Below are 14,986 nucleotides of genomic sequence, written 5' to 3'. Positions count from 1 at the left end.
CTTTCAAAGCGTTTTTTTTTCTAATTTTTGGATGGACGAGAAGGTATTATTTTGACGTACCTGTTCTTTTTATGTCGATGTTTCAGAACACCCAAATAAATTGAGCAAGGTATCAGATTAAATATAATATTTTTAGGTTAAAGACCTCAGTCGCGAATCAGGAGCTCTGTACCGAGAAAAAATGGTGTGAATAACTCTCGAATTAAACCAATTTTCAAAATCAACCTGAGCTCCAAAATTGAGCATGAACAGTGAAACGAAAACTTGTAATTGAGTGGGCTTTAGGTTGCAAATTGCGAGATAAGCATATAATTTAATATATTATTAAAAATCTAAAGAAATAGTTATTTTTCTTTCATTTGTTTCAATTCAGAGAGTTTAATGACTGTTTTGAATGGTCGCTTTAACTTCACTGGAAAAAAATTTTAAATGGAAATTACTTAAGAATAAAAATAGGCTAGGTGAAAAGTGACGATAAAAATCGGAGACAAAGAACTGAACGCTTTAGGTTTCGGGAAGTTATATGACAGAGGAAGTAGGAGATTTAATTGCTCATATCTTCAGATGAGGTCTTTTAAAATTCCCGGGCCGATAATTTTTTTAAACGAAGAGCAACTCAATTTATTTTTAGACCAGGTATGCGTTCGTGCTAGCTGAAATGAGCTGTCTCCATTCGCCTGCTTATTTGGCAAATTTTTGTGCTGCTCTGTGATCTGAAGCAGAACAAGTATGAGTTCAGATAAAAATTCTCCCTCTCCGCCCAAAGTGGTGACATTCAATGCCCTGATGGACGTGTGGGCTAAGAGGAGGGAGAATGGACCTCGGGTCACGTGGGACCAGTTGCCCACCAAGTTGGGTCACACACCCCTGCACCCTATGCAATTCAAAGTGAACGAGATGATGATGTCATGTCCGTTCAAGGCCGCACAAGCAGGTCAGTCGAGAGACTGGTGCCGAATCATAAATAAACTTTCGATGAACGAAATTAACACTTAATTAAGTTTTTGATTTTCGTTTTAAGTTGTCTAACTAACAAAAAAACTTACCTTCATCAATTAAAAACGAACGATTAAAACCTTGAATTGAGTCGTAATTTCGTTCTTTGAAAGTTCGGCATCAAAGTTTTTGTTAGTTAGTTTTCGGAGGTCTTAAAAGTTGTTCGAGTTTTTGTTTGGTTTTTACCTTTGCGATTAGTAAGGGTATTGCAACCGGGTACTAGACTTTTTCCCCGTAAACAAATTTGTCCACAGGAACACTTCTGGAGGATCTTAACTTCTTAAGAAAAATTTTAACTTTCTATTCTTATCATTTATGTTGTAATTCGTTCAAGTCCGTTTCAGGTTGTAACTATCTTTTCAAAAAAAACTCATTTGTTTTCGAATTTGGGGTTTTGGTCCTAGTTTCTGTCGGTTCATGATCCGTGTTTTTAAACGCCATTTTTTTTTACCTGGTAGGGTTTTTTAGATTTATTTTTTGAAGCATGGTTTTTTCCAATTTAAACAGTTTTTACTATAATTGAAACTTCACTAAGTTGTAACTTTACCATGTCTGATTTTGAGTTTTTTTTAATTTGATTTTTCGTTTTTAAATATTCAAACAGTTTTAGTTTATGTTATATCGACTTAGTCAACTTGCGTATTTTGGTGGGCAAAATATATCAGTTTCGGATTATCTGTTTCAGTTTGGATGGGTGGTAAAAACTTATAATTTTTTTTCATGACAACAGATTTGTTTTCGGCTCAACAGGTTTCGACCCAGGGCTGTCATATTGTTAACTAAAACGTTTTTAACATGTTAATTATATGAAAAAAACACGTTAAAAACAAAATTGAGTTTTAAAATCACTCATTGAGTTGTTTAAAGAGAAAAGCCAGCTTTCCAGCCTTCTCGACGCCCAAAGAACTTCGGAGTTTTCCATAAGTGAGTCCGAGAGTTGAGAAACACCGCTCCAATCCTGCACTGGAGGAGATAGCATTGGCCAGTGTCGATGCATAGTCGACCAATTCTTTCGAGAATCCCAGTCGAAGTCCACTTCTCCACCAAGCTTCACTCTCGACCTTTTTGTAACCCTCAGCAAAAAGGTATTCGTTATAGGGAGGAACTTTTGCCATGTAATTTGTGAGCTCCGGCATGATATTTTCACCAGCCGTTTCACGGATGTAGTCGATGGCTTGTCTTGTTTCATCCGGATTCTGGTCCTCTCCGGCATACTTGTGATCGAGCAAATTAGCCGCTAGGACGACGGGTAGAATGGCCTGCTGAACTCGCTTAGCGACGGCACTTGCATACTGAATTGGTGCTTGTCCGGCAACATTTTTCCAGAGCTTGAATGTTTCCGACAAAGTGCAAGAATTTTTCTGCAAATTGTCCAACGTAACCCCGACTGATTTCATGAACTGAAGAATATCTTCTGCAGATCTCTTCAGAGATACTTCTTCCATATGACGAAATACCATGTCGGTATTCTTCAGATGCTTGTTCGCTATTTCTGCAAGCATAAGCCAGTTCTTCTGGAAGTATTCGATTGTGTCGATATTGCTGTTCCAGCGAGTTTCGCAAGGTAATGGAGGTCGAGTCATGTTGTTCTCCACAAGGTCTGCAGAACATGCATGGGTATTGCGAACCCATTTGAGGACAGTGATGATCTTTGTCATAATTGGCTTGATATCTTTCTGACAGAGAATGTCTTTGGAAAGTAAGTTGGCGATGTGCGAGTGACACCCATAAGTGTGAACAAGTGCTAATTCTCTGCGCATTGCATTCATGTTCGCTGCATTATCCGTGACAACGCTAGTCACATTGACCTCGAACTCCTTCCTGACATGCTCCATCTGCTCACGCGTGACTTGAACAAGATATTCTGTTGTGTGACTTTCTCCAATAGTACTCATCGTGTTCACTAGATAACATTTGCCACAATGATAAAAGCTGACACCGAGAACAGGTTCATTGGTCAATGTCGACCAACCATCGATAGCAAGTGTGACGTTGGAGCCCGACACCATTCGCTTCACTTTCGTTTGTTCACTTGCATAAATTTCGTCCAGTAACTCTCCACCAATCCTTCGGCGATCTGGAACAGTTGTTCCTGGTCGCAGAAATTGGACAAGCTTCGCGAGATGCTTGTTTGACGCGGCATTAAACGGAGTGTTGGTTGCGATGAAATATCGAGTCACAAGGATATCGCTCTCATGCTGCCTCGTGGGATTAGTGGAGATGACATTGAGAGCTGTCTGTCTCTTCTTTGGAGCCGGCGGAGCAGATGATGTTGTAGTGGCAGAAGATGTGGATTGCTCCTGGATGTCATCGTCATCGTCCACATTCCGGCAATCCCTCATGTGCTTCTCCATGCGTGCCGCATTGTTCACAACCTCAAAACCGCAGGTCTTGCATTTGGCCCGTTTAACGCCGCCAACGATAATCTCTTTGAAGCTGTACCACACGTCTTTCTTCTGCCGCGGCATGACACAATCTGAAATAAATATTTGTTAGTGTATGACGCATGCTGTTAGTACATCATGTGTTAAAAACAATGGTACCAATAGGTGTTATTAACATGTTAAATATAGGTCTGTTAATAACACCTTGTTAATAACATGACAGCCCTGTTTCGACCCAAAGTTTGTCGCCTTTGTTGGCGCTCGGTAATTGATTTTTGTTTTTTCAGGGCTTTTTATGAATTTAATCCGATACAAACATGAAGTTAATGTAGCTGTAATTTTTCAAGTTATGTGAAGTAATTTTTTTCAAACAAAATTTTTGAGAATTTTTTTGATTGCCTTTTTTTTCTGCTCCGCTTCGCTTCTGTGTTGATTTTTGTTGTTAGTTGAGCTCAAATTCATTTGCCAAATAAAAGGCAAATTATGCTCTCCAGTTACGAAAGTGGAAGTTGCGCAAAAAATAGTATCAACTTTTAGTTTCAGCGCGGAATAAAATATTACCTTTTATTTTTAAATTGGATTATTTTATCAAAAAAATGTCAATCATAAATTGTTTTTGTTATAGAAAGAATTCTGAGGTAATATAGTTTTTTTATGAATGAAAAACTTAATTATTATTTTTTTTTGGTTTCTTTGAGTTCAATGACATTTTCCAACTGTTCATTGGCTTCATGTTTTTATAATTCTTTTTTATTTGAACTAATTAAAGTGAATACTTAGATTGAAATCATTACTAGACTCAGCGCTTTTCGTTCAAAATTAGTATATTTTAGGGTCAAATGCGCTTCCAATATTTTTTCAGGGTTGTCAGTCAGTGGTTTTACGTAAAAGAGTACCAAAGGGGGAATATTTGGAAAAAGTTTCTATCTTAATTGAGAGGGCAATCACTTCCCAGTCCCCTGGGCACGCTTTTGTCCAGTTTGTATTTTTTATCATTACTTAGAAGAGCAAATATAACGGAGTATGTGACGAAATACCTGAGCTTGAGTTCATTTAATAGTGATAGAAATTATTATTTCTGTTGACCAGCCAGAGGCTTAGCCCGAAGGTTAATTAATTAAGGTTAACTAAGCTATGGCTATCTTACTAGAGCTCACCTTGTTAATTGCAGCGCACGTGCGATTTGAACCCGCAATCATCTGATTGATGGGCGCCATCACTACCGATGCGTCACAAGCGACGTTTGATAACACTTGACATAGTGATTTCCGAATCGTGTTTAGGCGTAGTGGGATTCGGATTTGGGGCATTCTTTGGACTCTTTTCCTTCGCAATTCAAGACCCCACGCAAACCAATCTGCAACCCCAACGCACCCGCGAAGTGTTCAAAGAAGGATACCAGAAGACGACCTCAATGGGCAAGAACTTCGGACAGATAGGGTGCATGTTCTCAGTCACAGAGTGTCTAATTGACACATACTTGGGCAGTTCAGGTAAATTTTTCTTCTCAATCGCTAACAGAAAGAGGTACAAAAGCTTAATCATTTTATAGTTTAACCCTTGCGATTCGCAAGCTTAACTCTTGCGATAAGCAAACGAATTTTAACCAGGTCTTAGACTTACTTACTTTGTTACCAGCGGTTTTAAAATGAGATATGCTATTACGACGCGACTCTTTAAGAGTCGATGAACGTAGTTCAGACTCTTATATAAATAAAGATGAGATTTCTTTTCGTTTTTTTTTTTATTAAAATTTACTTTTTCCGGATTTTGAGTTTTGATTTCTTTTTAGTTGCAGTTTATTTATTTCCTTAAAAGGAAAGCAAACTCTACTATCGAACAGCAAGAGTGTCAGGCCACGAAAAACTTGGTTTCAGAAGTGGAGTTTAGTTATAAGTTTTCGCAGTGGATTAAAAAACTTACCTATTGATCCAATTTTCTTAAATTGGGTTAATTTTCTCAAAAAAGTTTCAAGCATTAAAAATCAAGAAACTCTTAGAGCTTTAAGACCATCTTTTGTTTCGAAATTCGAAAGTTAAGCTTTTCTCAAATAAAACAAGACAGTATTTTTTTCTCTTTTACTTGCGTGCAATGACTCTTTTCCAACTGTCCGTTGGCTATGTTTTCAATGTAAAATGCCCTAGACTGTGCTGTAGTTGTTTCTGCGTTATTCAACAAGCATGCGCGTCATCCGTTGAACAAAAAGTGAGTTTTGAATTAGGCATCTGTAAAAGAGTATAGATAGGACTTAATTTTGTGGTGGAAAAGTGTTCGCCTATGAAGCCTCCGGTTGTGGTTTTTATCCACCAATTTTTTATCCTCGATTTATTAAAACTCAATAATTTTTCCCATTCTATTTTGCTTTTGCTTGTGAAGTGCAGATTTGCCGAATCTTTTCGGTTATAACCCACTAAATGAGGAAAAATGAAAATGAAACTTTTTTACAATAAAACTGGATCAATATTTCTTCGGAAGGCGAGATAGTAATAAAGGACTGGTCAAACGGGATTTAGGGGGAGGGGGTTGCGGAAGCCCCTCTGTGCTCTGTCCAATCAAAGGGCCCCCTTTAGTATTATTTTAGAAAAAAATTTAGGGGTGGTCGGCCGAAAATGGGTGTCATAAAGACGTCTTCGGTGCCAATATATAATAAGTTTGAAGGGTTTTTATAGTGATCGGGAAGAACTTGGTCGGCCTAAAAAATTCGTCAAAGTTTTTGAACATTCAAAGAAAATCTAGCCCCCCTTTCGATAAAATCCTATATCCGTCCTTGCTTTAAGCTTTCTTTTAGTCACCCTTCCCCTATAGATATCAATTTACCATCTTGGTATCCAAGTAGTACTTTTCAACGTGTCTTTCGATAGAGCGTCTGTCAAAAATTTCTCGGCTTAATTGTTGGTTTTTTCAAGCGAAGTTTCGATAATTTTGAATAAGTTGAATAGTTTTTTTTTTCATTTTCGGTCGATGCATACTAGGTTTGAGAACGCTCAACACTGTCAATATCCTTGAAACTATTTCCGGAAGCCTTTGAAATTGTTTTCGTGCTCTCGTTTTAAAAAATTGTTGCAGTAACAACTTCGATATATTTGCCAACTTTAAATTGTGTTTGCCACGAAATTGGGTTTTCAGCATTTGGGTTAGTTCTACATAATAGTTACTTGATTTAGTAGTAAAGCTCAACATACCGTTTCTTCAATTGTTCTGCTTTAAAAACTATCCTCCTTTTAAAAACTTTTTAATACTTACTTATGATTTTGCATCGCAAGTGAAGTGAAGCTCCTCTTAGTCTGTAAATTGTCTTTTTGTTTAGGTATGAAAAACAGAGTGTATGCTGGTGCTATCACAGGCGGTCTCATTGGACTGAGAGGAGGGGTGAAGCCCGCTGTTTTCGGGGCAGCCGGATTCGCCGCCTTTTCTGCCATCATAGACCACTTCATGGGATTCTAACTAATTGCTCGTATGAACTCGCAGATCATATTTTCTCACTTGATATTTTTTTGCTTTAAATCTTGTTTATCTATATTTGCACAATTTGAATTGAATATTTCTTCATTCTCTTGGCGGGCGAAAAAGAAACTCGCGTTTGCATATTATGATAACTGAAGCTAATGTGATTCTGTAAAAGAACGAAGTGATTGTCACTTATATAGGTCCTGATAGTGTTTTCAGGAAATCTTAAAATTTGTTTAAGCTCAATTTTGATTTTCTCCAGTTTGAAAAGAAGACATAGTTCACAATCGAACAGCAAAAATGTCAAGGTCATGAAAACTTGAACGGTTTTTAGTTTCAAAAATGCTTCAATCATATTCAAAAAAGCGTCAATCATATTCAAAAAAGCGTCAATCATATTCAAAAAAGCGTCAATCATATTCAAAAAAGCGTCAATCATAAACAATTCTTGAATTTCAAAGATTTTTAACGTGATATATTTGTTTCTTCGAAACTCGAAAGATGAAAAATATTCAACCAACCTTTTGTTTTCTGTGTTTGGCTATGTTTGTGTTAGTTAAAATTGTGATGTCCTTGTTTAGTAGACAACCGCATGATACATTGATACAATTGTTTTTTTTTGCGCTATAAAAAGCGCCTCAATAATGAGCGAAACGTCATAAAAAACTTTTATTTCATTTTACCATTTTTATAGGCATCTTTTATATCGCGCTTCATAAAAGTGCTATCATTGCTGCCTTGGATTGTTCCGGCTTCACTGAAATTTGAAATAATTTTTGCGCAAATAAACTGCTAAATTATTAACGCGGCTGTGTTATTGGAAATGAAGAATCCTTTAAAACAGATGATACTTTCTCTCTTGGTTTCCCAAAGTGCTTAAAATTAAGCCCAATTATTTTTGCAGAATTTGATTTGTTCTTCATTCTCTTAGCAGGGAATAAAAATGGCACTTCTGCATAGATTTATAAGTAAAACTAAAGAGACTAGTTAGTAATAAACACCATTCCATGATTAAGACGGCGAATTTGCCAATGAAAGTGCTAATGAACTCTTTTCGCACAAAAGGTAGACTAGCTGCGCAACTTTCTGGTAAAAATGTTTGTTTGTAATTCCGCTTTTCATAATTTTCATTTTTCCGACTTTTGTAACGAAAGTAACGGAATATTTGTGCGCTGGGTAGTTTTTTTTTTCAGGGAATTTCGACTTTTTAACCGGCCATTTTTGACTGGATTTTTTTAAATAACTCGTAAGCGTAAGCGGAGATTTAATCCGTCTTAGAAATCGTTCCAAATTGGTTGAAGGAAGCTTATTTGCTATCATTGCTTTAGTACTAGCAGGGAAGTTTATCACTTGTTACTTTATATGGCGTGTGGGGGGTGATTTTCACAAAAAATCTCCAAAAAATTTCATTTTAATTTTATTACATTCAATTTATTCATGCTATTACTGCTCCATAGACTTTAAAAAGCAGTCAGAGCATTGAGGGCTTCGCCTTGATACGAGAAGTTTTTGCCCGCATCAAGTATTGACTGCAAAACATTCTGCGTTGAAAAAAGCTGGTTTGATCGGTTTTTCACTGATATCTCACAATCTTTCCAGAAAAAATGGCTGTTTTTCCTTTGACTTTGGACCGATATAAAATTCAGCCACAAATATACCGACAATTCAACCAATATTGCAAATATTAGAATTTTTTCTTATTAGAAATTTTTGATAGTGACCGCTGCAGTCGCGCCTATGTGTTGCGAGCTTCCAATTGCGTGTTGCGTGCGAGCTTGCCAATGTGTTGCGAGCTTATGATTGTTTGCAAAACTTAGAGCCGGTTATCGCGATAATTCACGCGTAGCGCGCTCACCAGCGACCCTAAACCGAGAATTAACTCCAATTTCGAGTTTTTTAATCTAACCTTTTTGAAAACTGACTGAATTGTCTGCAAAATATATGCGATGTCAATTACTAGTTTTTTCTACTCAGGATTATTTCTATTCAAGTAGCCTAGTAAACATGTGTATATAGCTTTGAGTTAAGAAAAAACCTAAGTGTGTGGTAATTTGTTTAATATTTGGTTGGAGCATAAGAGAAATGTGCAAGGTGAAAAGTGGATGGACTTGAGTCATATACTTAATTTTCTCGGAAGCACCGGAATTCAACTTAAGGATATATTTTAAGTTCATAAAATCCAGAATGGTGGAAATTCTAATACAATTCTCATATATGGCCCAAACATTTGAAAAATATCATGGAAACTTTATGAATAGTTATCTTCTATAGTGGGAATTGTATGACTCAAATTCTGACATACTAGTGAATTGTATTCCTATGAGACTTGAAATGTCGCTCTGACCTATCCAGGTGTCCGTTATCCAGGGTTGTTGAGTCTAGAAACAAACACACTAGTATACTTAATCATACATAGAATTGAAACTAAGGAAAAGTTTGGAGTTTCGAAGTTTGATACCAAATTTGTTGAGGTTTCTTTGAAATTTTGATTGATCATAATTTTTATTTGTCCCAAAAAATATTTGTCAGACAATTTCCACATGTATGAAAATTGTATGACTGGCATCTTTCATCATCTCCATGTAGGGTATTGTATGACTAGCAGTTTTGGTGCATTGCGGTCAGCCTGGGAAATTAAACTGCGTGACGAGGTAAAACTGGACCTAAACCAGACAAGAAGTCAAGCGTAAACATCAAATCAGGCAAACCTTATCATCAATTCTTGACAGGAATAACACTACCTTGGTCAAATTGATTTGCGGATTGGAATTTGTTTCTCTAAAAATTTAGTCGCTCGAAAAGCTAGACCAGCTAGTTTATTCTGACGTTGTAATCTTTGCCCCGAAAGAAAGACCAAAATCAACCTTAATTGCAAATTGACAGAATTACCCTATCTTGGTCAAATTGACTTGCGGCCTTCTCAGAATATTATAATTGACACCGATTTGTTGTCGATAAAATTCGAGGCTAGTGGGTTTGGCACCACGATTCAATATTGGACTCAAATATAAAGAACTATCCAATCTTTTGCAAAGATTAGACTGCTCGCACAGGTAGATGGTGGTTGTTCATAATCCCGTTTCGGATCTTGTTTTTCCCCATTTGAATTATTTGCTCTGCGATAACACAATTTCTTCATCTTGTTCGACTCTGTTTCTTCAATTTTCTCATTCGAAAACCAAATCTCCATCCAGGTATTTGCCCACTAACTTATTTTTCCTTCGCTATTTTGTAGCCAAGGTCAGTTCTCAGTGGTAAAAAAAATTTATAAAAACTTTTCAAAATCACATCTCAGTCATTGTCATTAGCAGAAAAAATAGGGAAACAAAACAGCGAAGAAAATGACTAGGAAATCGTCTGTTTTTATTTTGCAATCAGAACTTTTTGATCAACACTTAAGCAGTGATTCAGTGATGCTCGTTTTAAATTGATTTATTTTATTTCTTGAGTTGTTTCATGAATCGTTTAACAGCAAAGGGATTGTGGCAACCCTATTTATAGAACAAACTTTCTATTAATTTAAAAAAAAAGTATTGAGTCTAACGCAACGTACAAATAATTCAGCAAAACTGCACAAAAATAAAAAAAAATTGAAGCAAAATGAATTGATTCATTGGTTAAATTCTGTCATATTGATTAGCATCAAAAAACAGACATCACTGATTTTTTTCTTCAAAAGGGCCACGATGTTGCTGATGGTTCTTCTAATTGCATTCATGACAATTGTCGTGGATGCTGATCCTGGACGAGAAATTTCGGCTGCCGAAGAACAATCTGGGTAATAATGGATCACGTAAAATTGAGTTTTTTTAAATATCTAGAAAGAACAAAAAGATAACTTTTTGTATTGCGTATTCAGTATTTAAAACAAGTCCTGAGCTAGCAAAGCGTGGGATCATGTTAAAGTCCATCCAGGTGTGATTTAAATTTAAAAACATTACGGTGCCAAACTGCTTTTTTGGAAATGTAAGCGGATTCCGCAACAACAAGAATGCTCCTTTTGTTCTTTCATTTCCTTTGAATGTTCTGACAACATTTTAGCATGTTTAAATACTTGTCTCCGGAGTTCAGGAACATACGACAACCAAATTGTGCGCCTATCTTGTGCACAGTTTGGCTTGGTACTGAAGATAATTTTTAAAAAGGCCACGGAAAGAAATGGTCTGATTTTTTCTTTCATCAGTGAAATTTAAGCCGAAATCAACTTTGATTTTAATCATGCAACCCAATGAGTCAAATTCAATCACATTTTTTTTTAAATTCAAAGGAGTCGATAAAAAATGCAAAGGAATTCCAGATAAAAACTTATTAAATATTTGAAATTATAAAAAAATGTCTTTTAATTGTTGTCTAAAACATTAATAACGGTTAACATGTTGTTCAAAAAATTTCAAGAAGAAAAATATCAAAAAAAGGCAAAAGAATTTATTAAAATAAAACATTGCAAAATTTAGGCAAAAACTCTTAATTTGAATCAATTTTTCCCATTTTGTTGGAATTTTTCTTCTTGTTATTTTGAAAATAATTGAACAACTTGGTAGACTATAAGCTCCAAAAGTTTTGGCAGCTTGGTTGCCCAATATCAATGAATTAGACCACAAATAAAAGACATCTTTGATAATTTAAAATATCTAATTTTTTTTGGGTATTTGGAATTTCCTTCGCATTTTTTTATCGACTGCTTTGAAAATATCGAAAAAATTTATCATTCAATTTGACTCATTGCGTTGCATGCTTAAAAGTGAAGATCATTTTGGCATAATTTTTATGAAATTTGAAAAAAAAATGCTAAGAAAAGGAAGCTGAGTTTTTTATGTTTTTTTTTTTCGACAAAAAGTTGCTTGTATCCTCGGAGTTATCTGAGGGGGTCAATCACTATACAATTTGACTTGAACTCTGGTCCAAATTAATTTTCGCTATCATAATTTTGAGAAAGTTTAGGAAAATCTGGATACAAATCTGAAATTTTATGAAACAGAATTTAATGCGCTCTGCAAAAATGAGTATCCTCTGGAAATCATGAAAATCAAAAATGTTTGCCCTTAAACACAGTTTCAGAAAACGTGTCGAACTTAAATCAAAGTATTGATGCAGTGTTTCAATTAAAATGCTGAAACTTCCACACAATTTGAGAAGTTTCCGATAAATTAATTTATCATTTTGGCAAAATATTCAAGTTAAAAAGCGAAAAATTTAAGGTTAATGAGAATTGTGAATTAGCATTGTGAAGCAACTTGCCCCCCTTCCCTCGTGAAGCAAATATGAATAGTCAAGCTATCGAAACTAGAATTAACAAAATAACTTTTAAAAAAGTACTGCGAATTCAAAGTTTTGTCAAAATGATGAAAAAATTTATTAGAATCTTTTCAAATTTTGTGACAGTTTCAGCATTTTAGATGAAACAGTACAGCAAAATTTTGGTTTAACTTCGACAAATTTTCTGAAATTCTTTACATATAGGAGCAATATTTCGATTTTTATGATTTCCTGAAGATATTTACTTTACAGTAATATTTCTTTTTATCGCCCCTTGATCGAATAGTGATCTAGGGCTATGTTTAAGAAAAAACGCAAAGCAAGTATTGCATCAAGTCAAGTTTCAGCACCAAAGCTTATTATTTATTCAGGTATTGTACTTTGATCTGGGAAAATTTTGTATACTTTTACAAGAATTAAAACGAATCATCAGCGTGTTTTTGTCCCTGGTTTCAAAATTGGTAAGAGTTAGTTTAATCAAACCAGCCAAACCCTAAACTGAAAAAAAATAGCCGATTGCTTTTTTCTATTTTTTTCAAATTAGTGTCATTTTTAGTGAAATGTGTCATCCGAGAACAAGAAGATCGCATAGAAAATTAGTGAATTAGGCATGATCGATATATATATTTGTCTTCAAAAAATGAATACTAAACAAAAAATTTTAAAAACTTTACAATTTTTTGCTAATTTTTTGCACAACATTTTAAGTTTCATTAGAAAAGCTTTTTTTTGCAAAATAAGCGTTCAAATTACGATTGAAAGGGCTTTATTATAATATATCACTTGACCCCTTCCGATAACTAGCTGCGAGGAAAAAAACTGGAACACACCCGAAAACAAAAGTTTCTCCTCATTTTTAATAGTCGGAACAAAGAAAATATAATTTTTGCTTTTACTCGTATTTTAAGAAACATGAATCTCAAATTTCATCAGCCAAAAAAAATTTGTTTCAAGAGATTTGTGATCCATGTTTTCAATTCAGTAAGATTCTTTCACCGACAGAAGCATGATTTAGTTATAATTCAGCATGATTTCAATTGGCCTTAATGAAATTCATCTAATGACAAACAGTTTTTTTTCCTTGAATTTTCCTCATAAACGGACTTGATTAGTGCTTGATCCATTAATACACTGGTAGGGTCACTCAGTTAAACCTGACAAAAAGTGACCAAGATGACCCCGTGATGGAAATTAGGGAGAAACTGCACCGTCTGAATGACACACTCCACAAGGTAGGTCTTGACAGTCGAATGCAGCGACAATCAATTGAACGATTAATCTCTCAATTCGACCTGGAAACTGTTCAACCGCAAAACCGAAAACGAAAGAGCGTGCTGAAAAAAGACAGAGTGATAGTCTCGAAGATACTCGACGGGTTTGAAGAAAACATTGCCGAGATCTCAAATTTTGACAAGTCAACTAACTTAGAGAAAGTGGGTATGATGTGTGATCTGTCAAAAACATGTGGCAAAATTTTTGACTTCTTGCCAGACGAATCTGGATTAACAGGAAAACTAAAAACATCATTTGCTGGCCTCGGTAGTTCAATTTTGGGACAGTTCTCTAAAAAAAATCAAAAATCTCTAACTTATATTTTGAAGGAGGCAGTTGAAAATGTGAAAAATGCAACTGCAGAAAAAATTGACCAGCAAACTAAAAATCTTGAAAAAATTATATCGGTGACTACTGAAGATGCAAAAAACGCGATTGTTGATAAAGTCGACGAACAAACTGAAAAACCGGAAGATTTTGAATCGGAAACAATTGAAGATGGAAAAAAAGCAGACAACCTGGCAAAATTTGAAGGCGAGATAACCGTGATGATTGAAAGACAGGAGCTTCTGACCGGTTTGATTACAATGGATCGTAATCTGACCAAATTTGAATTGGATATGCTCTCTGGCGAGCAGTGGCATTCTGCAGGCGCCGGCTTTTTAGGAGCTTTAAAAAGCCTTATAGAAGAAGAATTGACGACCGAGGACAAAATAACAGCAGAACGAGTAGCCAGGTATTTGATTAGTTTCATCAAACTTTCTGTATCACAACGATCATTGCGACAAATGTTCAGTGGCTTGATGTTGTTTGAAGGCCAACCGACAGATTTGGACTTGCAAGAACAAAGAGATGAAAAAGCGCTACAGCTGTTGAATCAATTGACAGAACTTGAAAAATCGAACTGCTGTTCGAATTTGGTATATTGGCAATTTGCGCAACCTGAAATACGTCTAATTCAAAGCTTCTATGAATCTCTGGGCGGACTGCAGCTCCAATCCAGAATACCACAACATGCCAGAAGCGTTCAGACAATACAGCAACGATTCGACTACGCCAGATTGTTGAATCATCAAGAAATTGTCGCACTCAATTTTGTGTGGTATTTTCCGCTGAAACATAAGTTAATGATAAAAATGTCTTTTTTTTTCTTAAATTAGTTCATAATATTTATGGTTTCTACAAATTGCAGAGGATCCATCAAAAGCTATGCAGGCGGCCTAAAAAAAGTTCATTTTTCCGAATTCTCCGCATTGCAGACTTCGTTATTTTTGTAGAGCGCCTGAAATTTCACGCAGTTTCAGCGGTAGACTTCATGTTATAAAATAAATTTCGGTTTTTTAAGATCGTCCAGTTTGTTTGCCAAATGAACCCAGTTAATGTTTGCGGCGACGATTATTTCATGCATGATAATAACTGAAAGGAGTATAAAATTAGCTTTACCAAGAATTCTCGAAAAATTTATAAAATAAATAATTTTGATACCACTGGTACGTTAAAACGACTTATTTTAGAATTCACAAGCTAATATGAAAAGAATACCAGACTGCTCGTACCAGAGCAAAGACCTGAATGTTGCGACTGCCTTTTGCAGTCTATGGAGCAGTGTTCAAGACAACAAAATTTTCAGA

The 14,986-nt window shown here is 35.5% G+C and overlaps 2 protein-coding genes across 2 annotated transcripts; both read left to right on the top strand.

The window, feature by feature from the left end:
* Positions 1–633: 633 nt before the first annotated feature.
* LOC134854373 (mitochondrial import inner membrane translocase subunit Tim22-like) lies at positions 634–6,900 on the top strand. Its single transcript, XM_063870598.1, has 3 exons — positions 634–934; positions 4,664–4,873; positions 6,688–6,900. Exons 1-3 carry the CDS (start codon positions 730–732, stop codon positions 6,822–6,824), a joined length of 552 nt encoding a protein of 183 aa, XP_063726668.1. The 5' UTR covers positions 634–729; the 3' UTR covers positions 6,825–6,900.
* Positions 6,901–9,881: 2,981 nt separating this feature from the next.
* LOC134854306 (uncharacterized) lies at positions 9,882–14,446 on the top strand. The gene is made up of 4 exons (XM_063870507.1): positions 9,882–10,021; positions 10,507–10,605; positions 13,222–14,091; positions 14,172–14,446. Exons 1-4 carry the CDS (start codon positions 9,885–9,887, stop codon positions 14,209–14,211), a joined length of 1,146 nt encoding a protein of 381 aa, XP_063726577.1. The 5' UTR covers positions 9,882–9,884; the 3' UTR covers positions 14,212–14,446.
* The last annotated feature ends 540 nt before the right edge of the window (positions 14,447–14,986 follow it).

Source organism: Symsagittifera roscoffensis, chromosome 9 (assembly GCF_963678635.1).
Source record: "Symsagittifera roscoffensis chromosome 9, txSymRosc1.1, whole genome shotgun sequence".
Lineage (NCBI taxonomy): Eukaryota > Metazoa > Xenacoelomorpha > Acoela > Convolutidae > Symsagittifera > Symsagittifera roscoffensis.
This window is presented reverse-complemented; position numbering and strand designations above follow the sequence as displayed.